The following is a 25,198-nucleotide window of genomic DNA, read 5'->3' as shown; positions in this document are numbered from 1 at the left end:
AAATATTGTACTTTTACTCCACTACATTTATTTAATACCTTTAGTGACTTTGCAGATTTGGATTCATAATGTGAAATAAACAACACTTAAATAAGACTTTAGTTACACTTGGAGTAATAATAATACAATTAGTACTTTTACTCAAGTACGCAATCTGAGTACTTCTCACATCTTTGGCGGCAAGTATAAACAGTACAAATTAAAATCAAAACTGTCCCAGTAACCGAGCACACACTTTACATTTTAGCATGATTTTGCTGCGTCATGCATTTCTAACAGTGTGTGTGCGTGCCCATCTAAACCCTCCCCTTATTGTGCCAGCCCCATCAGTGGTGTAGGTCAGTGCCATTATGAGCAGCTCCTCCTCTCTCCAAGTATTCCCAATAGGACACACAGGTGTGTGTGTGTGTGTGTGTGTGTGTGTGTGTGTGTGTGTGTGTGTGTGTGTGTGTGTGTGTGTGTGTGTGTGTGTGTGTGTGTGTGTGTGTGTGTGTGTGTGTGTGTGTGTGTGTGTGTGTGTGTGTGTGTGTGTGTGTGTGTGTGTATATTGCCCCCCTTCCTTTCCCTCTTTCGTTTCCCTTTTCTTTTCCCTTTCTCCTCTGTGCTACACGCCCACACACAACTGTACACGTGCAGCCCCCCCCCCTAAAAGAAATACACACTACCATACGTCAGCATCCTTCAGCTAGGTTTGCTGAAAGGGATTATGTACATTGAGTGGGATGCAGTCACAAATAGCGCAGAGATAGGTTTATAAACGTACGGTGTAGGAGATGAACAGAGGTGGTGGGAGGAGAGTGGATAAAGCACTTGACTCACCTCGTACCTCTAAAGGTTACATAATGAGGTCCTCTCTCATGTCTCTTCCTTTCTTTTTTTTCTTAAACCAAGTTAGACTGCACGGCCCACTCACTGCAGGTGCTGTGAATGTGTTTGTGTGAATGTTTGCTTCTGTTGTCTCCCACTCGAGAGGCTATTTCGGACCGCAGTGGGTGGAGTTCAGGTGGCGCTTCTTATGGCTAAAGCACGTACCCTTTTGCTCACAATGTGTTGTAGTCCCACCGGTGACTCGGGATGCATCTGTCTCTCCTGCTGTTGCCGTTTTGTGTCGTCTACTAACACTAAAAAAAAAAGAAAACTCCCAAAAATGTCCTATCAATGATTTCTTAAAACGTAGAAACCTTATTTTGTTGGATCTGACTTTCCTAGTTTGAACTTCACTCCGATCAGTGCCACACGCAGACGCGCACGCACACACGCACACACACTCTTCCCTGGTCCACGACTCATTGTTGTCCCTAAATGCTCACATATTCATTTATTCTATATCGAGACCGAATCTGCCACTGCACCACCAGCTCTGCCTTGAGCATAATTTAGCTCTGCTTGTAATTTTGGCACGGGCACAACACAACAACCTAGTGACTCACTGTTGCAGACAGAGACGGAGGCAGGAGGGGACAGAATTTATTTTTGATTGCACAAATTAGCAGACGTGTCACAGAGGAGCGGACTTCATTAGGCCAGAGTGAGATTTAAAGATTCCTGATAAAAGCCCGCAGATTAACATATTAAGTTTGACTTTTTTTTTGTGTCTCTATTTCATTAATTTGTTTTCAGTCGGTGCTGTATACGTGTCACACATTTGGTATCAAATAATTATGTTTGTTTTTGTGTTCAATAACTTGAAAAACTAAATTTGATATCCACGTTGTTTTTCTTTTGAATGCATCTGATATGAAATATTGTTCACAACAGTGTTTCCGCCAGGGGGGCCTCTCGTCGTCATTTGACGGCCTTAGTCAACTGGGAACTCGAGCCGAGGGCGTCCAAAAAAAAAATCGCAACGGAAAAGAGCAAGGACATCCCTCTGTTGGAGGGGCAAAGGAGCCTGCTGGGATTCTTTTCGGAGTATTGAAGATCGTTTCCCAGACATCGGCCTCTTTTCAGCTTTTCGTATCTTGGACAACATGGTGCCTGCCACAGGACAACACGGAACGTGCGCGATTCTGACGCGATGAGCGGTGGAGCACGCGCGTNTTGGATAATAACACGGGAGAAATGAGCAGAAGCACTCTTTTCCTCTCTCTCTCTCTCTCTCCCTCTCTCCCTCTCCTGACAGCCTGTCAGTATCTCATGCAGCTCACTGATCCAGTAATGAGTGACCCGACAGTGAAGAATAAACATGTATAACTAGTTTAGCTTGTTCCAGAGGTAGATAAAATAGCTAAGTGAGTTAGGTTTAACTCTTGGTGTGTGTTCTGCTCCGCTCACCGGTCCGTCACAGCGGGTGGAGCTGCAGGATTTCTGCTTCACACGCGTTGCATACCGCTATTTTCTTGTCATTTTCGGACAACTTAAAAAACTGCCAGACTGGTGAAGCCATTATGGCGAGCTTGTTTTGCCGCGCACAGAGAAAAGTGTCATGTATTTTACGTCATGTGATCGGCTCTCCTGATCGGCCTTTACAGAGAGCAGCGATCGATCGGCAGAGGGTGAATATCGGCCGATAACGATCGACGGCCGATCGATCGGAGCATCCCTAATTTAAATACCACGTCCTTATTTACTAGAGAGCGACAAAGCTTATAAAAGGGTCTTTCTTTAGGCATTATCTAACCTCTTTCTTTTTGTCCATCAGGATACACAGAAAGCCAAGCAGTTCCTGCCCTTCCTGCAGAGGGCCGGCCGCTCAGAAGCTGTGGTAGAGTACGTGTTCAGCGGCTCCCGCCTCAAGCTGTACATGCCCAAAGAAACCTGCCTCATCACCTTCCTCCTTGCCGGTGGGTAGAGCTTTTTCTTTGTCCGGTGTGAAGGTCACTTCCTTCTAACCCGCTCAATCTGTGCGTACAGGCATTGGTTGCTGTTATGTGAAGGTTCTTTGACATATCATTTAGTAAGAAAGTGTTTGTGTGGTGCAAAAATCCTCCACACTCTGACTTCTGCCGGATCAGAGCTCAGGCTTTCCTATCACCTCTCAGCAGGCAGGGCTAACGGGCCAAACGGTGTAGCTGGGTATGATCAGTGTTGGGGTAGTTACTAATGCATTACACATTATAGTTACTTTAAGTGTTGCCTTACTTTCCTTAATTATTCACTGCTGTAAATAACTAGTTACACTACTAGTTACATTACTTTTGGACTACTCTGTAACATCGCCAGAGATGCACCATAAATCAAATGACAAATAACAACATGAAGTTAAACCTCATTTATGCCAGATCAGCGCAAATGCTTAATTTAAAAAGGACAATACTGAACACAGACCTCTGTTTCTGCTCTTTGTTTGATCATCAGTTTTATTTTGCTCCGTTTCCATAACATTGGTCCAGGTAGCTGGCAAATGTTTTCCTGTCTGATGGCGGCAGCCCCCCCCGTTACCTTTATCTTGCTCAATATGATTGGGAAAGATGGTGATTCCACAGTCAAAACGGGCAACATCTCCTCCACGATGTACGCTGCGACAAGCCTGTTTATCTCTGCTGTGAGAGTCTGTCTCCTCATCCATGAACTCACGAGTCTAGCGCAATCTTAAAGGGACGTTTGATTGACTTTTTCTGTACTTTGCTCTGTGTAAAGTACTGCAAAAAACGAGATCATTTCATGCTTAGTAACTGTAATGTGCCAACTGCTGTTATCACCAGTAATGGGTTACTTTTCTGTGTTACAGACAAATGTGTTTTGATTACAGTAGCTCGTTCAACTCTCAGCAGGCAGGACTTGCTGGTCAAAGGCGAAAGCTGATGCACAGACCTCAGACACCCTCTTTAAATAAACTCCAGGGCCTACGTGACTCCTTTGACCTCACCTTCCCTTCTCCGGCTCTCTGCCAGGTTAAAAAAGACTCATGCTCTGCTGTCCACGTCTTTTCTCTTTTACCGTAGTGGTCATCTTCATTAGGAGCTGGCCTCCGTGTCTAGGTAAAGAGCGATTTAAACTCCAGACGATGGGCAGCTACTATCAGATCAAATGCTGTTTCAGCTTGGGAAAAACAAGTAGTATTTTTGTATTGTTCCATCCCTATCTTAGGGAAAGTGTCCCTGTCTCAGGTGAAAGTTAATGTGTACCGCTTGGCATCGTTCAACAGTTTATCATTCTTAACTGTGTTTGTCTTTGCTAGTCTCCTACCTGATGAGCACATTATGACTCGTAAAGAAAATGAGCTGCTACCATCAGTTGATTAATCGTTCAGTCAGTTCAATACATCACAATGGGTTATTAGACATTATAATAAGCATTTACCGCCATTTTGTGACTAGACAAATCGATTATCTTTGAAATAATTAGCTGATTAACAGATAACATCAAAGAACAGGCGTCTTCTTTTAGCATTACTCTTGTAGCATGAGACAATAACAGTAGCTGAGGGGTAAGATGCAGATGGGATGAAATACACACAGTTTGATAGCAGGTCTAGTCATTTATTCTTCGCTCCTCGACCGCTTTGACAGTTTGCACTAGCAATAAAAACACTGAGACTGTATCTTTGGCAGCCAACAATGATTTGCACATCCTTTCAGATCATGGCAATGGTGAGAATGCTTATCCCCTTCCACAACGGATGACACCCTTTGTTATAGTCGCCATAAAACCTGTTTCAATCCATCTCCATTTCAGCCCGAGCCATACTGTTCCTCTCCATTTCCAGCAGGACAAACACCAGACATTCCACACAAACACTCAGTTTAATTATGCGTGGCTGAATTGTCCATGCATTCATTAATTTTCGTATTTGCTTCCGATTGTCTTTGCCGTCCGCTGATGGTTTTTGCGTGATTGCATCCCTTTTGTTTACTTCCTGCTACAAGATTGTATTGACATGAGCCGAGACTGCGATATGGGACCATGCAATATTTTTCAAATGCTTGGTTGAAATGTCAGGTGTGCGTGTGAGCTGGTGTTTACTTTTGGAAGGATTTTATTTAATCAAAGGTTATTAGAAAATGATAAGAAGCACATTAGAGCTGATGGCTTCGGAGCGTATTTGATTAAAGTCGTCCCCCAGAAGAAAAGATTCATCTGCTGAAAATGAGAAGACATATCTCGTCTTTTAATAAACACATTAGGCTGGATTAGCGCTGATTGATACACCTTATCCTTTATGTGTTCTGTATGTTTAACCTCTATTCCCATTAGAGTCCTTTATATCACAGGAAGCTCCCTATAGGTGTGTACTGTAGGTGCTTTTATGTCGCCTCATTATCATTCTTCTTTCAGATATGGGATGTTTACGAGATAAAATATTATATCTGGCGGGTCATAGCCTCTCTGTTCCGATGCATGTATGTTGCACGGTTTTCTTTATCTAATGTAAAGCCTTCCTGTAGGCACAACATCGCCTTATTATTTCCAGCACCTCTAATCTCCAAGCGCTTCCTATCTCCTTTCACTTCCTCTTTCCTGTCAAAGTTATCTTTTTTCGTGTTTTATTCACCTATCTGCTCCGAGAGCTGTGTTTGAAATGACACGTACATGATAAGTCGGCTGCTTCAAGCCTCTCTGTATATCTGTGTATGAAACGGCAGAAGCCCCTTTGACCTTTTCCCTTCAAACCCTCTCGTAGCTTTGACGGATAATGAGGTGTGTTGAGAGCAGATCCGGTTATACATCTTTCAGATTTGCTCAATATTTTAAAAGTCAATCGGCCAATCTTTATAGAAGCGGCATTTCTTTATCATGTTTGGATATAGTTAAATATTTGTAATTGAATACCAAATGTTGAAATCCTTGTAAATGTTGAATGGATAATGCAAACTCAAATCTATAATGCATTGTAAGTCCTCATATTGTTTTATAACCAGAGTCTATGACTTTAATATTTTAGATCAAATATCACAGTAAGTTATGATTGCACCATTCATTTTGTAACAAAGTTCATAAGCTGAGCCCCGTGCTTGATAATTGTACATTTCTCTCAGTAAACATTGACTACAGTCAAATGGAGAATATATTCAAACGGTGTCAAAACAAGTCCTGCCTTACTAACGGTTTCATTAGCCTCGGTGTCTTTATACTGTATTCATCACAGCCACATTTTTTATTCTTTAACAATGTCGTGGGAGGCCACTGAAGAACAAACTGTTTACAGTAGAGCTGCGAATGAAAGGCATTAAAAAGATGTAACGCAGCAAGTCAAAATCATAATACTAAACACGCACCACATGCATCTTTGAATCTCATCCACCTGCCTGTTTAGCCAGCGGCGTCTTTTCTCCTGCTTTCAAACATATTATTTGTCCTGATTTTGATACGGAACTATTCATTGCTTTTCTTCCCCAGTGAGGAACCTCAAAGCCTCCCCTTCCTGCTCCTGACTTTTTACTTGATGGATAAAGACATTGGTTATGAAACAAAAAGAGGGGTGAGGAAACAAAGGGTAGCATGAGAAGCCTTTGCTTCAAAGCGGGCCGGAGGTATTCTCCAGGACTTGAAGGGAAGTTCCCTTTCCTCTCCTCCCACATCACCTCACCTTTCTTCTCCTCGCTCGCTGGCACGCGCGGTGGCACTTCCGTATGCAAGTTTGATAAAGGGTAAGGGAGTCATCCTGCTTCCTTGGAGCAAAGGGATTTAAGAATGACGCGAAAGGGGGGCTAGAAGACTGATAAAAGGAGGAGGAGGTTTAGCAAGAGCTGTGCAGGCAGACAGGACAGGGTAAAAGGGAAGACAAAAAAAGTCCAATCGATGTGGACATAAAGGCCCGTTGAAGCAGTGAAAAGTCCATAAAAGTTTACTAGCTTCAACAGAGTTTCCAATGGAGGCCACAGCAGGTGGAGCGTACTTTTACATTTGCTCACAGAGCTGTGTTGAGCAGCAGTCTGTCGAAAAGATGAAACACCCATCGCTCGGACACAAAGATTTACAGTATCAGCAAGAAGCCTTAGCCCCCTCGGTGTGTGTCTTGGTGCTGTTTGTCAGATTTTCTGTGATATGTGTGTGCGGCAAGTACACCTCCTGCAGTGAGTGACTGCTGGAGATGCTTGAGAGGTTGCGCAGGACATTTTTAGACTTGTTCCCTGAAAATATGTCGGTGCAAGAAAAAGTTTAGCATAGTAGCAAGTGAGTCAGGAAAAGCCTGGAAATAAAATGTTATTGTGCTCCGCAATGACCCGTGTCCTTGAGTGTGACGGCGGCTCTGCATCTCATTGAGATTCACAGTTATTAAACACACTGAGGTCTTTGTTTTTTCGCCTTCAGACACATTTTATGTCCTGCCAGATAATAAAGTTGCTGGTGAAGAGGGAAATAACTTGTTTTAATTAAACTTAATTGGCATTTTTACCTCCATCATAAGCTAATCTTATAAATTATCCACCAGAGCTAATGCGCACGTTTAACCTACAACTAACTTTAATAAATAGCAAATCGAGTTTGATGTGCATAATGAATAATTAAATGTGAATTTCATTAAAGAAGCTTCTGTCTAGTGAAGGTGACATCTGATAGGTGCTCCAGTGTAATGGACAAACCTTTCACAGGCCTTATCATCATAAATGTCTTATTTTGTGAGTGCGTAACCTAAATATATTAATTTTATTATGATATAAGACAGAAATAATTATAAATCTTCATATTTGAGAGGCTATGTGTTGCCCTTCCTCCATAAAAATAAGTTATAAGATTAATTGAATATCATTATAGTCGGCCATTAGTTCTCCGTAGTTTGACTTATGGATGCAGCTCTAATTTGCTATGCTTCCATCTAGTGAAGGTGACATCTGATATGTGCTTTAGTTATAGGCAATCCTGTCCCAGGTCTTGTTTAAGGACACACCTCATTATTTGGGTTCCATTAGACCAGGGGTTTTTTCACCGAGGGTCACATACAGAAACTATACGAATGGCTGGGCCACTCACTAGAGGTATATAGCCTCATAAATTCAGTTATAAGTTAGCCAAATAAATCAAATGTAGGTAAATGATGCTTGTGAGTGTTGGCAGCTCATCCCTTAAAACAAAAGCCTCAGATTGATTATAATAAGGAGAAATAGGAAGGGTGCATTTCAAACTTTTTAGGTAAATAACTCATTGGGCTTTTTTCTTATCAACTAAGATACAGTATGTTGGAAAATGTTTCCAACTTGAATTGACTGAATTTATTTGAAAAGTGGTCCTATTAACTACGGGTGTAATGGTTCACAAACATTTCGGTTCGGTACGTACCTCGGTTTTTAGGTCGTGGTTTCGGTACGTTTTCGGTACAGCAGAAAAAATGATCACAAAATATATTTATATATTTTTTTTTGTTATTATTAAACTGTGAGTAATATATTCACTCAAATACAAAATATAATAAAATAAACATTAAGGTGCAGCATTTCAATGAACTGAAATAATCTGTACTTGAACTGTACTGTACTAGTACTCACCTAAGCAGCCAGCTTAACACTAGGACTTGCTTGCTTGTCATTGTATTTTCATGTTTCTTTAAAGAAAAATTAACTTGTCCACATTGCTTGCCGAAAGGGCAGATCTGCTGGTATTAACAATGTCTCCTGTTGTGGAGAACACCCTCTCTAGGGACAGAGGTTGCAGATACAGCCAGGTAGCGCTTTGCTAACATGGCAACATAAGGATATTTGGCGTTTGTAATAGCTTTGGCTCGGTCCGACCTTTTTGCGAGTGTTGGAGGCTTAAATGCTAGCGGAGTTGGGTTTGCACTTCAGCCTTTTTTCTTTTGGTACCGGTGATATTCACGTTCGGGTGATGCCTTTTCAAATGAGTGTGCAAGTTGTGATGTATTGGCAGCCGCGTAACCAATTTTAGTTGAACAATGCCGACAAACAGCTTTGATTCGGTCCACCTGTCTTTGTCCGTCATCCTTGTACGTAACTGTGAAACCAAAATGTTCCCAAACCGACTTCAATGATGCTGGAGGATTTTCGAGCTCGACTTCATCTGTGTTCGCCATTTCGACAAATTACTGAATTTGAACACATCCCTCTGACCAGTTCTCTTAGTATGCCTCTGGTCCAATGAAATAACTTGGTCACTTTATGACGCGTTGAACCAAATGTGAGCAAATTACACTAAATTCTGCGATGCAGCACCTGAGATTACTTCCAAAAAGTTGTTCACGTTCTCAATTTTTTACGTTTAACGTTATATTCGTTCGGTACACTGAAGGGCCCATACCGAATATTTTCGGTACAAATTCGTATACCGTTACACCCCTACTATTAACACATGAATACTACTGTGTGATATATTTTTATAGGTAAGAAGTACAATATAAGACGAGCACAAGTTTCATTTGTAGGCCATATTCAATTATACTTTTTGAATTTTCTGAGGGCCGATTCAAAATGGTCCACGGGCCGCATTTGGCCCCCGGGCCGTAGTTTGGACAACCCTGCATGAGACCATTCCAGTGGGTAGTCTTTGATTGAATGTGTGTAAAAATATGCAGCAAAAATACAAAACATCAATAATGCTTTATTATTAGAAACCTAATATTGCAAATATAGTATTTAAAAACGTTTGTTGGCACAGATCTGGAGGAAAGGACGTAGCTTTGCAGAAGCCCAGTCTGAGGTAATGAGGCCCCACGTTAGAGCTGGAGTTAGATGATGGTGAGATGGAGCAATGGATCGAGAGGATAAAAGAGACATAGTCAAACAGTCCTAGGGTTTTAACTAACAGCATGTTCCCTCCGTCTGCCTCCCATTCACCCGCTCTAACCTCCATGTGTTGCCAAGCTGGATCTTTCACCCGCTGCTGAACTTCTGTTGGAAGTGACTCTACCCAGGGAGGGGGAGATGCTCATTAGGGCTGCAGTTGACTACTTTATTTAATATCTATTAAACTGCCCATTATTCTGTATTAATGTTGTATTAATGGTCAAAATCAAATCAAGTTTATTTATATATAGCCCAATATCATAACATATGTTTACAGGTTAATAGTTAATAATTAAGATAAGAAAAGTATAAAAGACATGATAAAACGTGAAATACATATGAAGATAAGACAAGATAACATAAGACAAAAAGACAGAAAAAATACTATAAAAACAATGAATGTAGGACAAACAGGGTAATCTTAAACCAGCTCTAAAGGGATTTCAGAATGTGGGGGTCCAAAGTAATGTCTTTCAATATAACAATTGTATTATGATATAAAACAGAATAGCAAGAAATCTCCATATTTGAGAGGCTGAAAACTGATTATTTGTTGCTGTTCCTGCATAAAAATGACTCATGAGATGAATCAATAGTTCAAATTGTTGGCCGTTCGTTGTCAGTAGTTGTACTTATGAATGCAGCTCACATCTTTTTAAGCCAGGAAGGACTGGGAGGATTAATAAGACGGCAAACAAATCTAAATGGAGTGATAGTCATATGGTTGATGGATGAAAGAAAGCATTAGATCTAAAATCAAACACAAACGTGCACACACTCGCACCCCTCCCCCGGCTTTTAGGTCTTTGTTTGTTCGCCTGTCGCTGTGCTAATTATGTCCTGTCAACAGCTTGTCAAGAATCAAGAATTAGAAACGTTAATAACATTAACAGGAAAGACACTAATGGAATTCATACAGAGTGTGTCCTGCAAGCATCCGCTCCTACCTGAGCCGGAGCACAAAGCGCCTGGCAGGTTATGAGCTAAAAGTCAGGGGCTAATCAATATGCACATTATTAGTATGGGAATTTGCGATGTGATGCATGTTTGTATAAATTGCAGTGATGACACTAATGCACGGAGGACACACTTCTCCCCGCAGAGTTGTTTCTACAAGATGAAGCTCATTATCTCAGCCTGGTTAGCGGAGTAGGGGAGGTCGACTCAATCATGTTCCTTCTGCATGTTGGGTCAACTGAAAACACACTCACTTACAGCCTATAATTAGGGATGTCCCGATCACCTTTTTTTGCTTCCGATCATTTTATTTTACAATCTGCCGATACCGATTTTTCCCGATCCGATCTTTATGCAATGCATTAAGAGAAAAAAAAGGTAAGAGATGGTTATCCAACGCGATGAATTCAGCTACCTTGGCTGTTATTTGTTTGGCCTTTTCACTGTTCTGGAGCAGTTTCTCTTTCCTTTTAAAAGTGTCGGTTGTTTCAGTGCCGTTACCTGAGTGGCCACTGTGTACTCGTCGTGTTGTTGTTTTGTTTCTCAGGTGGCGTATATTAGATTGGTCGTGTTGAACGTAGCTCGGTTCCTTCGACCACGCGGAACCTCCGCCTTTGCAAACATTGCATCTGGCTGTTAAAGCCCAAAAGAAGCAACACATATATGATGTTGTGTAATTTTAAACCAAAACGAAGGCCTCAGGATGACTTTCAGACGTGAACATGGTCATTTTTGTTTTTTAACAGTAAATACAAATATTTTATATAAAAAGAAAAAAATCCCGATCCCCGATTTTTTTTCCTCCCGATTCCGATCTTTTGAAAATCACGTGATCGGATCGGGACATCTCTACCTATAATGATATAGAAGAAGCTACTCACCACAAATGAATGCATAGGTATGTTCAGATTCAGAACTAGAATGATAAAGAATCCAGCCTGAATGCATCACATATGTATTTGCAGTAATGGATTACTCTTAAAAGTATTCAACTTAAATGATGATGTAGATTGTGAACAGTGGTTCAGAGGTGAGAAGTAACTTCACTCAAGTACTGTACTTAAGTACAATTTTAAGGTATTTTTTACCTTACTTGAGTATTTTCAATTTATGCTACTTTATACATCTCTAAAAATGAAACTACTGGACTCACTGTTTAAGTCACAAAATAGTTAAATTATTTAAATATCTTACAAAAAATCAATCAGAACTTTGTTTGTCTCCAACAGTAAAATGCTACTTGATGCAGCAATATTATCTCGAAATGTCACATAAAGGCCATTTTCCGGCACTGTGATTAATTTAACTTTTTATACTTAAAATTCATTTTTCTGATAATACTTTTGTACTTTTACTGAAGTAAGATTTAGAATGCAGGACTTTTACTTGTNATACTGTGTGTGTGTGTGTGTGTGTGTGTGTGTGTGTGTGTGTGTGTGTGTGTGTGTGTGTGGTAGGAGAAGCAGTAGATCATTTTAGGACGGCATGCCTGTGCACCTTTAACTGCAGACCTATTTCTTAGACTTATTTTATTGGACAGGATTATTACGTTAATATTTGACCTAGTTAAAACCCCATTGTCAGTTAATAATCCTATTACTCTTTCTGTGTGTATTAAGGGTTTTTTAAGGATGTTTTTGTCTTTTAAGAGAGCTGGATTAAGAATTGTTGGCTGAAAAGCTCTTTTTAGTCATTTTCCTATATGTGAGCACAACTTCTCAGGGCATTACATTCCCAAGTAGTGGGCTGCATCCACATGGTTCACTGCACTTATTATAAGTTGCTTTGGATGAAAGCATGAGCTAAATAAATGTAATCTTTTCTGTGGATTATATTGGAGTAGCTCCGGCCAACCCATCTCCCCCTTCGTACACCAGTTTTTGTTTACAGTATTTACCCTCCCACTGTCCTCTCTTGTATTTGTCTCCTCCTTTTATTCCGCACCCATCGTTCCCCCTCTTCTCTATTCTGGCACTGTTGTAGCCACAATGTCCCACATGGAAGCCCTGCCCTGGTCCTTTTCTGTAAATACTCTGAGGATGTAGGCCATCAGTGTGTCTCTACTCTCCAGGAAGCTTTTTATTATGATTCTATTTGATTTATATGTTACTTAGGATGCAGTAGGTTAGTAAATAGATTAACAAAGAAAAACCCATGATCTAATAAAAATAGCAAGCTATTACATTTACATTTTCTGTTTGTATTTGTGGGTAACATTTCTAAAGAATAAGTTGCTTTTCATTTTAAGCGATTGCAGAATGAAATTGATTTGAGCACCACATATTCAGCTAATTCTAATTGTTAAACTACAATTATATAAAGTACTATAACATTTTACATGCACTATTTAGCTATACTTGCATACAGGATATCTCTTGTTTGGAGGGTTTTCTTAAAAATATCAAGGACAGACATCCACATTTTTATATATATATATATCTGCTCCAAACTAAATTCATGCTTTTCCATTTGACATCTGAAAAAAAGCAGTAACTAAATGTCACCACTGACTTCCCACTGACTCGCACATGATCTTTATTAGAGCATTTATAGCACTCTCTCCTCGAGTGCTGTGCAATCTCACACCTGATTGTAGGACTTTAGAAAAGTCCACTGTGTGCCTCTTCATTTTGGAGTCATTTAAGACACAATCAATCTTTAAAAGGTCTGTTTAGCAGAATATCCCTGGAGTGAGAATAATATAGTGGAAAACTCAAATGTGTATATGTATTTGGTTTTAAAGCACCCTGCTGTGTACTTGGAAGACATTAATGTCTCACTAAAGGTTGACTGTACAGTTCTTCATGAGTCTTTGCTGCTGACTGTCCTGTGTCCTCACGTTGGATTTGCTGGGTCATCCTCCTGCTCTGAATAGGCTGATGTCTTTTGTTCTTGTTTTCTTTAAAGGACAGAGGTTTCTGTAGGGAGCAAACATTACTCAACAAAAAGCTAGTGGGCTCCAGGGTAAGGGGTTAGACAAAAAATCCCTACAAGAATTTGGAATTCATTAAAATAAATAAATAACAGTAAATAGATTAAAATACATACAAATAAGAGGTTCTGCTACCTAGTTTTAAAACGAGCTAGAAAATACACATTTGCCATTCCAGTTAGCATACTTGTTAGAAGTGGCCCTGACAGTGAACCCCTTCAAGAATTGAGCATTTCCAATTCATGGAAATAACTTAATAAAAGGACACTCATAATAATGTTGCATTTTAATTCAGTAATAAAGAAGAATAATACAAACATATTTAAAAGTTTCAAAGTCAGCCAAGGTTAAGATGCACCTAGTACAGAGTGTCCTAGATATATGTCACTGTGTAGAAAACTTAAAACATCAACGCTATGTGTACAATAAGTAATGTCATCTTCCAATCTAAGAAACGCATGAACACGTACTCTCTCGGGCAAAACATCTGGGAAACACTTTGTATATAAAAAAAGCATCACTTGTGTTGAACATGTTAAACTTGAATAGAAAAAAAGTCATTGTCAAAGCCTGAGTCGAACACCTCCAAAACATCTGGATCTGCTTCTATATAAACATATAGCACATGAGGTCCTAAGGGTTCAAGAGACCGAATAAGTGAGTCTAGTGAAGCTAGATGTACTCCAGCAATAGAGGCTATACTTTATGGTGTGTGAGACTTTGGACAAAACTTACTGTAAGATCAACTCACACTCTCTCCGCCTCACAGCCCATCTTCAAACAGAGCCTCTCTCTTATGCATATACCTCCCTTGCATACACCTCCTTTTATCACAGTATATTTCTTTAAACAGTGTGAACATGAAATGATAATCTCACTGCACCTTTATACCCACTCGTTCCTCTTTCCCCCCACCGGTGCCCTGGAGCTTATCCATTCCTACCTGAACTCTACAAGAAAGCCTCTGAAAATACAGCGGCTGGCGTCCCACAGACGCAAAACCTGACAAGGCTGTTCTTTAGTTGAAACTCCTAATACAGAAGCACTATATGCACTCATCGTTGACCTTTTGATGACCAATCATCCAGTGAGTGCTGATGATAGTGTAGCTGGTTAATCTGCACCGTGCCACCTCTTTGACATTGTGCGACTATAAGAAAATTTGACCTAGACCTGCTAAGAGGGACGACACGAGGACATCAGTTGTTCACAGCACTCAAGGTCTATAATCTATCAATGCCCACATTGTTTTCACATCATCATTTCTTCTGTGACCATGTCCTGGTCTTTTTGTACTTATCAAGCCAACTAATGTTCAAACTATTCAGGATGTCCTGCCGTTCTTTTGATTAGCCGCTGTGCTAACCTTTAACTCCTGCAATCATGTTGTCTTTTCCAGGTATCGAATGCCCACGCAGTTCCAGGAATATGCCCGGGGGGACGCAGGTGGCTGAACCCTTCAGTGAAGAAGCCATGCTGTTCACCAAAGAGCTGGTGCTGCAGAGAGAGGTAAGCAGGCTTTCCGGGACATTCTGGCCCCTGTTTCATCACTTCCACGTGGTTTGAAACGCTCATTCCCATGTTGCTAACACTTGGCGTTTTGCTATTTTGGCAACCCACATTGCTGCATTTTATTTTCACACTCACAGTCCAAGTTTAGTCTGCTTTGAGCCTTTTGGTTTAGAGATGTGAGAGGAATATGGACTATTATACTTTTCAATTACAGTTGCTCAATAGCACAGAAGCTTCTTTTGGCTGGAGAACACATTTCCATCAGGCATTCTGGCTAGTTTTTAAGAGGCTGCCATGAATTTGATTTGAGCACCACATATTCATTTAATAATATTTGTTAATTTACAATTTTATGAGGTACTATAACTTTTAAGGGCACTATTTAGCTATACTTCCATACAGGATATCTCTTGTTTGGAGGATTTTCTTAAAAATATCAAAGACAGACATTCACATTTTTAGATATATATCTCTGCTCCAAACTAAATTCATGTTTTTCCATTTGACATCAGAAAAAAAGCAGTAACTAAATGTCACCACTGACTCCCAAATGATCTTTATTAGAGCATTTGAAGCATTCTCGAGTGCTGTGAAATCTCAACCATAATCTAATCAAAAGTGGCCACCGTCAAGTAGACCAAACCAAAAGCACCCCCCCCCTCTTACCAACCTCCCCTGCTTACACCCAGTTTATGGAAAGCTCACCTGATAGTGGATCAGTGCTCCTGGGCTTTCGAAAACTCCACTGTGTGCCTGTTCATTCACATGCTAATACATTTTTATAAGAAGCAGCGAACGGACCGAGCCCATAATGGAACGAGCTATAATCCCGCCGCCACTTATCCCGGCCTCACACTGCCTCTCTTTAACTCCCCCCTTCCATCCATATCGCTGCTTTAAAGGGCTCTCTTTGCATAGGGTGGCTGACTCCACTGCCCAACGCTCTTTAATTGTCATGGAAATGTACCTTGGCTGGGGTATTGAGGTGGACTACTGTTAGAGAGTGGTAGAGCTGTATGTGTGTGTATGTGGCAGTGGTGGAAAGTAACTACTGCAAGTAAATGTACTCAAGTAATATAAATAGAGTATTTTCATTTCATACCACTTTCAACTTCTACTCAATGAGTACTCCTAATACTTTAGGTACATTTTCCTAATCATAATATAAGTACTTTTACTAAAGATTCACAATGCAGTACTTTTACCTGAAGGTGTGTGGCGAGCCAGGAGTATAGGTTGGATCCAGGAAGCCTCGGCTGTGAAATAATTGATGTTAGCAACAGGGGATTTTGATTGACAGCAAACCATGAGTCGGTGCAGTGCAGAGGTGCTCCAGCGCTGACATGTTGATATGAATTTTTATTATATTCTTTTTTCAGATGCACACACAAATGCATAATTAATCAGATTTATAAGGCGCCCGCTTCGCCACACCGCCCTTAGTCTGTCGGATACGCGCGCATATTAAATTAAACATTTCTATCCATACACACTCTGACGCACACGCTCTCTCTCACACATTTTCTCCCTTGCCAGTCATTGGTGGTGTCAGCAAGTTTCTTCGCAGGTAGGTGGGAGTTAGCAGGCAGGACAGAGCCACAGAGTGAGCCAGGTGCGGGGGCTGCTTGGCTGGCTGCTCTGACCTGCTGTTATGGGCTAATATGAACACAAACACACTCAACGGACACGTTTCAAGTAGATAACAACACAGTTAAGCGTTCACACATGAGCTGTCGCTTTTCCAAAAAAAAAGTGAAATCATTAACTGAAAAAATAAGTAACGTTTTGAAAATCCCTGTGTAGAAAATCAGGCTGTTCTTGGCAAGGAAGAACAGGTGACAGCTGTAAGAAGTCAAATGATGGTGTACGGGTGAAGTGAAAAGGTGAGAGGGAGTGCAGACGCTCTAACGAGAGATGAGTATATAGCGGCATAATACAAAGATGTGATGTAGGATGGAAAGGTAGAGACACTTGGCATCTTTCTCTCCATCTCTCCTCTCCCTGAGGGCGACCGAGAAGGGTTATTAAGGTGTGTCACTCTCCAACGTGAATACGCATCATTTAGTTTAATAGCATAAGATTCCGCTGTTGATCCGTGTCTGAATAGCGTGTGATTGCAGAAGCTTCTCACAATGTTTTGGAAGATGGCCTCACGTGAATAACATTTGATTTGGTTTCTTGCGGCGTATTTATATGCATTCATCAAATATTTCTCTCGCTTTCGCTACTCCACAGGCATTTTGAGTTCTGTAGGGCTTTGTGATGTGATGGCATGTTGACTCAATGGTCTGTATGCTTTTTTTCTCTCCGTGCACTTCGGTCTTTTACTGCTCTGTAATTATCCGTTCCCTCTGCTTTGAAAGCGGGTGCAGACATGAGCTTTTTGGTGCTTTCACTAATGGCCTTTTCTCTCTCTCTCGCTTCCTCTTTGTCATTTGTGGCTTCTTCTCGCCTCCCGCGTCTTCTCTGGTGTCCAGTTTTAATTCTGACATTTGCTCTCAGCTTTCTCCCCCCCTCCTCCTTCCTTTTCTTCCCACCCCCTCCTTCCAGCAGATATGGCTGCCACACAGCCATATCTTAATTTCTCCTGATGCAGACACGCATAATTAATGTGGCATCCAGCGAGGGGAGAGGCCCTGGTTCCTGTCTCCTCTATTTATAAACACCACCACCCCTCATTCCATCGGTGTCTCTCTGGTGATTCGCTGCCACTTTTCTCTTTACAGATTTCTTTCACTTTCTGACTCTCTTTTCTTCAAAAACCTCTTTTTATCTGCTCTGTCTCCCTCCCTCCCCTCTTCCTCTCTTCTACTGTCTGCCTCTCTCCCTCTGCGTTGTGTTAATCTCTGACAGACACTGCTCCCGTTCGCAGTGTGGAACCCAAACAGCAGCACATCATTCTGAGGGAAAAAGGGAACGCATGGTAAACACCACTCCCCAGACGTTTCGCTTTTCTGTTTTGATGTATTCCCTTTAATTTCTCTCACCTCCCACCTTCCATTGACAACAAAGAAAGCCTCCATTCAGAGTCTCTGTCACTGACGCCCTCTGTTTTTATTTTCGCTTTGGGTGGCAACTTCAAACGCTCAGGCTAACCAGGAGGGACGAAGAAGGAAGAATTATACCGCGTGTTTATCGAGCAAGAGCCAGCTAGATACGGGACATAATTAGTTCTGTAGCGTTACTAAAACACACAATTCGGTGAAACAATATTTAAACTGTTCCCGATGCCTCATTTGAAAAATGTATGTTTAATTAGATTCATTCCAAACAGGAGGCTGCAAGGGGAAAAGGTGACAGCAAAGTAACTTAAAAACTATTTCAGACATGCTTGAAGAATAGTTGTTACCAGGTGTTATTTTTACATTTGAATATTGAGTAAGAGCTTCTGCAGGGTTTTACATAAGCTCACATCTTTCCCTTCAGTTCCAAATTGCATATAGTTTGCAGTGCTGATGAGTAACGAAGTACATTACTAACTTTAAGTACTGCATTCAAGTACAATTATGAAGGATGCTACTTTGCACTTGTACTCCACTACACTCTAGAGGTAATTTGTGTACTTTTACTCCTACATTTTTTAATACCTTTAGGTACTTTACAGATTTGGATTATTGATGTGAAATATAATAAACACTTCAATCAGTCTTTATTTACACCTGGAGTAAATTCACAAGCTACCCTGCAGTATACAATGTATATTATATATACACAACATGTAATACATTATTATTAAATGGGCCAATCTGCATAAAAAATACTTTCACTTTTGGTACTTTAAGTATATTTTGACGCTCATTCGTTTAGTAACATTTTGCTTGCAGGACTTTTACTTGTAACAGAGTATCTCTACACTCTAGTACTTGTACATTTACTTAATTACAAGATCTGTGTACCGTACTTCTTCCACCTCTGCTAGTTTATAATATTTCATCTTTGCTAATGAGCTTTGAAACTTGCTTTTTTTGTGTTCATCAGCACAGAGTAGATTGATTGGACCCATTGTATATTCTTCCAGTTATATAACAGATCCCCTTCCGACGGGGAGCAGGGATGAGGGAAGAGGGTGAGGCACAGCCGGAGTGTTTGACGAGCAGGTATGAGAGCGGGCTAAGTGGACAGTAATATGCGATGTACTGATCCACCTACGTCCTCCGTCAGCCCTGTTGACCTCATTCAGTCTGGGTGGTCCCTCATCTCCTGCTCTGCCTACACACCAACCATTTACCTACCTCTCACACAGACACGCTCCTATAGTTACACTCTGCTTCACACAACATGCACATACATGAACATTGTTTGTGTGTGTGTCAGGGTTTTCTTCAGTACCATACATTTTGTAAAAAGGATTTTGAACAATGTGTATCATGCCCTTGTGATGCATTAACTCTGCAATGTTCTCTGGAAACTTGTCAACAGTCTATTTAAATGTATAGCTCGTAGTGCATGTCATCCCTTTGGAACAATCATTTAGAGACACTTCATTTCACCTCAAATTTCAAATAACATAGCAATAATGAAAGATGTTAATTGCTATAATCAAGCAAAAAAAAAAGAAAGAACACAAAACAAGCATTTTAACATAATTGCCTCAGTCTTTAAGCACACATAAAAAACATACACACATATTATTCACATACTCACATACACACATACACACATACACACATACACACATACACACATACACACATACTCACATACTCACATACTCACATATTATTCACATACACACACACACACTTACCTCTCTCTGTGCAGAATGTTAAATCTCGGTGTCGTGTAGCTTGGGCTTTGCTCTCGCCTCTAACCCCTCTTTAAACAGTTCCCTCGCTCCCACCTTACCCCACCTTGGGACCAGCACTTGTGCCCCCCCGCTGTTAAAGGTGGGGGCTGGCACAGGCTGCCTTCAGACCTGCAGGGGGCCGCGTCGTGGAGCGATGATGAGTCATTGTGCAGATCACAGATGCCCTGCTAATTCCTGCCTCGACAGATCTCAGAGCTCTCTGCTTTAATAACTGTTCTCTGTGAGCAATTTAATTAAATGCTTATACATCCAAACACCTTTCATCATATCTAGAGGGTTTTGCCGTCTGGTCTCTGTGTGATATTCTTAAAGTACACCTACCGCACAGGTACAATGTGGCGATTGGATAATTGAAGTGCAATCTTTTTCTGCACATTTGTGTTTGGCTTCTCCAATCAATTCATTTAGCATTCTTCACATACACATGGAGACGCACAGAACGCATCCTTCATGGATTCCAGCCTCTCTTTATAAGTCTTATTTTGCCTCTCAGGGCCGGGGGACACCATTGGATTTCTCCCCAGCTTCCATGCTCGCATTGATTTCCGATCACGCTTGAATTATTTTGGCATGAGGCTGATTATACAAGTACTGCTTTGACCATGTCCCCNNNNCCCCCCTCTCCCTCCCCCACCTCTTTCACACACTTGCCTCACACTCTGTCGTTCATATTGGCCTGTTTTGTGGACGTCCATTTGTGAATATTTCCATCTATTTTTGATTTGTTTTTCGTTCTCCTACTTGCATGTGAGTGTATGCGGTAGAGAGAGAGGGAGATGGAGAGAGAATGCGAGTACACATAATGAATAATGCATGGTGTGGTTTCCTGGTCAGAGAGACAAACAGACGGTGGGGACGGTGAACTGCCCCTCGGGTCCTATTCCCCCCCCCCACACCACATACTGTAGTTAAACAAACCACGAGTGCAGAAGGCAGCCCCACAGTCACATTATTGCTGCTTTATGGCCACAGACAGGATATGTCCCCATCTATTTATAATGCAGCAGTCTGGACTAACACACCAGAAATATGCAATACTTTTAACCATTATAGTGTGGCTACATCCACTGACACTGCTACCACAGTCAAATGTTACTCGAGGGAAGTAACCCATATGAGGCTTATTAGAATTTTAAAATGACACTATAATGAGTCTTTATTGGCAGACAAAGATGTTTTCAACCATCCAATTTGTCGCTCAGTTGTCAATTGACAAAATGTCAATATAATATAAAAGAGAGCTATTGGTGACATTTACCATCATTGATGTTGATACAGCTCAGAGTCGAGCTATGAGCAAAACAAACTCAGAATATTTCAGATTGTTGTGCTATATGAATCATTTATTTATCTTTTCAGGTGTGTTTTCCTTGCCATGAGTCACATTTGAGCAATAGTTGTGTTTCTTGGTGAAAAAGATTAGCAGCTAGTTTTCAAAATATAAAAAGAGATTAAGCGTGTCATTTAAAGTTTGACCTTGGATCTCACCTCATGGAGCTTTAACGCCATTAGCAGCCGTTTGTACCGACCATAAATCCTGACGCTCACAATAGCCTGTCCACTAATTGGTGTCACGGGTGGAGTTCGCCTTTTGCAGCGGTTTGCAAATAAAGTAGCACTCGGCCTGTTTGCGTGTATCACTGTCACAGTTGAGCGGCTTTGTTCCTTGAAAAATGGAGAATTACAGCCTGAAGGTGAACACAGCGACCCACATAAACACATCCGCGCTGACTGAGAGATAGATGGGCCTGAATAAAGATAGAGAGATGAGAGGAAGGGAGAAACATGCTTACCACTTTATCGCCCTAACTCCTTTACGAGGGTGACCTTGTGCTCGTGTGTCTGTGTGTGTGTCTGTGTCTGTGTGTGTGTGTGTGTGTGTTTGTGTGTGTGTGTGTTTGTGTGATGGGATTGCGACTTCACCGTCCACCCTGATAAGCATATCCTGGAAACAGTGCAAAGACACAGGCACACACTGTGCTTGGGGACCAGCTGAATCCTCTTAGCCTTTTCCTCCACATGAAGGACACTGCAGCACTCTTCCACATCAATGAGGGCAATAGTAATGCTCTCGTGCACTCGCACTGTACTGTCTCACAGTATATCACTCACTGCATTCACCTCATCTTTAATTCTCTTTCTTTCTGTGTTCTTCCCCTTTTCTTTTGCACTCTTCTCCCTCGTATTGATCTGCATTTCAGCTGCTTTGCTACAAGGACAACTCTAACTGTTAGAGAGCATAATGAGGGTATATAGGGCGTCAGTGTCCCTAGAGACATTCTGAAATGATTGTTGACCCTATGGCCAGAAGACTGCATATGAAATGTAAGCAGCAGGAGAAGAACAAAACGACTTTTATTGTCTCTCTTTGTTTCCCTGGTTATACCCTGGTCCCTCAGTTAGAAAGAAAATAGCCAAAGTATATTGAATTTTGGTCTGTGAGAATTCTCTATCCAGATATCAAGTGGCTGTATCAATACACACGTCATTACACACGTCTCTGTATCTGGCTCTTGTGCTTCTTTCCTCTTTCCTCTCTTATTTCTCGCCTTGTCTACCAGTCCTTTGTTCTACTAAACAACAGTGTTGTTTGAATTCCTCACTTCACTCCATTCAGTCAGCCCTGTTCAGCCTGAGATAGCCAGTGGAAAAGGATTATAAAGAAGAAAGTAGAGACAACTAATTAAAATATTGAAAGGAGAGTTTGGAGTATTGGCCATGCTATTGAATGAGGCCATAGTAGGGCAAACTCAATAGCTTAACAGTCGCCTCACAGTTGGACCAATTTAATTCTTGTTGTGGCTTTTTATCACAAACAAGGAGTATATACAACCTCTCCTATTGGAGGTCTAATTTAAATCTAATGCTTATGTTATTTGCTAATTGGAAATATAGACCGTGATAGGCATGAGGGCTAATACAATGTCTCAGCTTTGACTTTTTACTCTCCAAGTGTCCTCTTTTAAATCCTCCTCGGGTCTGCTTGTTCTCTCTCGTCTCATTCTGCCCCATGAGGCGGCTTCATTTTTATTGCTAATCTCTTAATTTACAATTATTGTTGTCTCGCCTCACCATTCTTCACACTCGGCTGGCATTTTATGTTCCTCGCTGAATGAATGTTAGCGTTGGCACATGCACACACACTTCCTTTCTCCTTGTGTTGTCACAGTTGTCTTTCATTACCCTAACGTGAACCCCCTTTGAGATTTATTTCCACACATGACAATTTCACTATCCTCTTTTCACCATGCCCCCTCCTTTCAGCTTGACCCAAAATGAAAATACTCTCACACAGTTTCACACACACATCCCAAATCCCTCCCGCCGTGTCGCCTTGCCAGCTGCAGGCCGCTGAACACTGTTTGACACCGTACGAAACATGGCGTGCTTCAGAGGAAAATCTACATTCAAATTCATTAGCAGCAAATCAATTCTGCCCTTAACTAAAAACATTTTAAAGCTATTTTTGTTCAATTTGGAAAACTTGCACTGCTAGATTAATACTAATATGTGTGCTACTGTAATCTGACCTAGATGGTACATGTGAACCAGTGTATAGTGTGTCCTTCACCATATGTCAGCTGAATCCCTGATGAGCTGGCCTCAGGAAGTGGCTCCAGGCCTCTATGCTTTATTGATGCTTAGATTGATCCTATTCTGTTGATGACTGTGACTCAACATATTGACCATTCGGGCAGAAAAATGTACATTCAACTCTCTGTTGTACAGTATGTTTAGTGTGCATTGATATATTAGAAGCGATATATTGATGCATTGCAGTCAATATTAACTTTAGCTATATCTGTTGGTCCATCTTTTTGTAAAGCCTATGCAGAGAGTGCATTTCTCATTCATTACCAACATAGAGAGTTGCTGTGTTAGTGTGTGTGCAGGATAGCGCAGAGCAGATACCAGCCTTTCAGTCTTGCTAATGGTTCCCTTGACAACACAGCAGTTGCTACACATCGACGTTGTCTTGGCTGTAGGGTTTAAACACATACCGTAGTACAAAAGACGCACTGAAGTCAGCTTTCCTGATAAAAAGAGCAGTCCCTGTCTTTCTCTTTTCTACGATGGCAGCATTTTCATTTGGTTCAGGCAGACATACACCCTGCTGTCCCACGCACCGTCTCTTCACCTGTTCCCTTCCCCGCATCTTGTGTGTGTGTCATGTCAGTCCTCCATTACCCGCTTGTTTATTGAGTTGTCAACGCCTGGCCCCCGCAGCGTGGAGGTCACACCTAACCAGACCTCCCATCTCCTCTTCTCTTGTCCTTTTCTTTCCCCTCTCAACTTTCCCTCAGCTCCTCGTTATCTGTGCCAGCGCGTACCTGGCGTTCGCAGGAATACAGCCTCAAAGATGTGAATAAATAAGCGGCTAAATAAAGGGCAAGAAGAGGAGCGACTTGAAGCGGTAATCCTCGGGCAGCTTACCCCAGCACAACGTCCTCACGCCTGCACCCTTATCCCCATCTCAGCATCTCCTTCCATCCACCTCTCCTCTCACTCAATTGCTTTATATCCCATTCCAACAAGAGAGGGGCAATTTCAGCGGCTGTGTCAGCGATCATCATCTCTACCCCCCCCTCCTCCTCTCCTCTCACTCTTCCTCTTTTTTCCCAGAGGAGAGACGAGGGTATAAAGGGAAGAACAAGCCTGGCAAAAATACTTTCAAAAAAACCAACGAGGATTGGGCTCTCAGCTTTGAATTCAGACAGATAAAGCTAATGGCAGTAGTGGGCGACAGGCGGAGACAGGCGTGTGTGTTTTCGCGCGAGCATAGCTCCAATTGAGGCCAGCTATAGAAATGTAGTGGCTTTAAACCCCTTTGCTGGCTGAATCTCTCTCTGGATGTGCAGGGGAAGTTCCAGGAAAGGCTGGCCGGGGCACTGCAGTTTCTTAAAAACGCTTTCGTTGCCAGCTGAATGTTAAAGCAAGAGTGCTTGCTGCTGTGTAAGTGTGTTCAGTTAGCCTTGTCTGAGAGGTGATCAATATCCCCAAGGCTTTAGTACATTTCACTATCTTTCATTCTGTGCTGATCTTTCACTGCTGAACAGTAGATTTATCTATTCATTCTAACCTTTTTTAGTTTGGCCTTTAACAACAACAGGTATGGCTGTGATAGCCCTGTCCTCTCACTGCTATAACTCATGAAGTCTGTGGTTTTCAGGAGCACTGTAACAGTTAGCACCATGGCCTCTGGTGTGTCTATACTGCTGACATTTAGCTCTAAAGTCTGACACTCCCACAGACAAACGCTTGCATTTTATATTGCCGCTCCATACTGTTTCGTCTGCCACCTCATAGCAACTCGTTTTCTACTTTTGGCTGACACTAAAACACACACACACACACACACACACACACACACCC

At 41.5% G+C, this 25,198-nt stretch overlaps 1 protein-coding gene across 1 annotated transcript in view; it reads left to right on the top strand.

Annotated features, from left to right (window-relative positions):
• snd1 (staphylococcal nuclease and tudor domain containing 1) overlaps positions 1–25,198 on the top strand; it is a 156,228-nt gene that overhangs the window by 25,296 nt on the left and 105,734 nt on the right. Inside the window, exons 6-7 of the mRNA XM_010773155.1 lie at positions 2,642–2,783; positions 14,906–15,015. Of these exons, the coding sequence (XP_010771457.1) occupies positions 2,642–2,783; positions 14,906–15,015 (252 nt within the window). The remainder of the gene's footprint in view (positions 1–2,641; positions 2,784–14,905; positions 15,016–25,198) is intronic.

This window comes from Notothenia coriiceps, unplaced genomic scaffold, assembly GCF_000735185.1.
Source record: "Notothenia coriiceps isolate Sejong01 unplaced genomic scaffold, NC01 NC01_scaffold00012138, whole genome shotgun sequence".
Taxonomy (NCBI): domain Eukaryota; kingdom Metazoa; phylum Chordata; class Actinopteri; order Perciformes; family Nototheniidae; genus Notothenia; species Notothenia coriiceps.
Note: the sequence above shows the minus strand (reverse complement) of the source record. Positions and strands in the feature narration are given on the sequence as shown.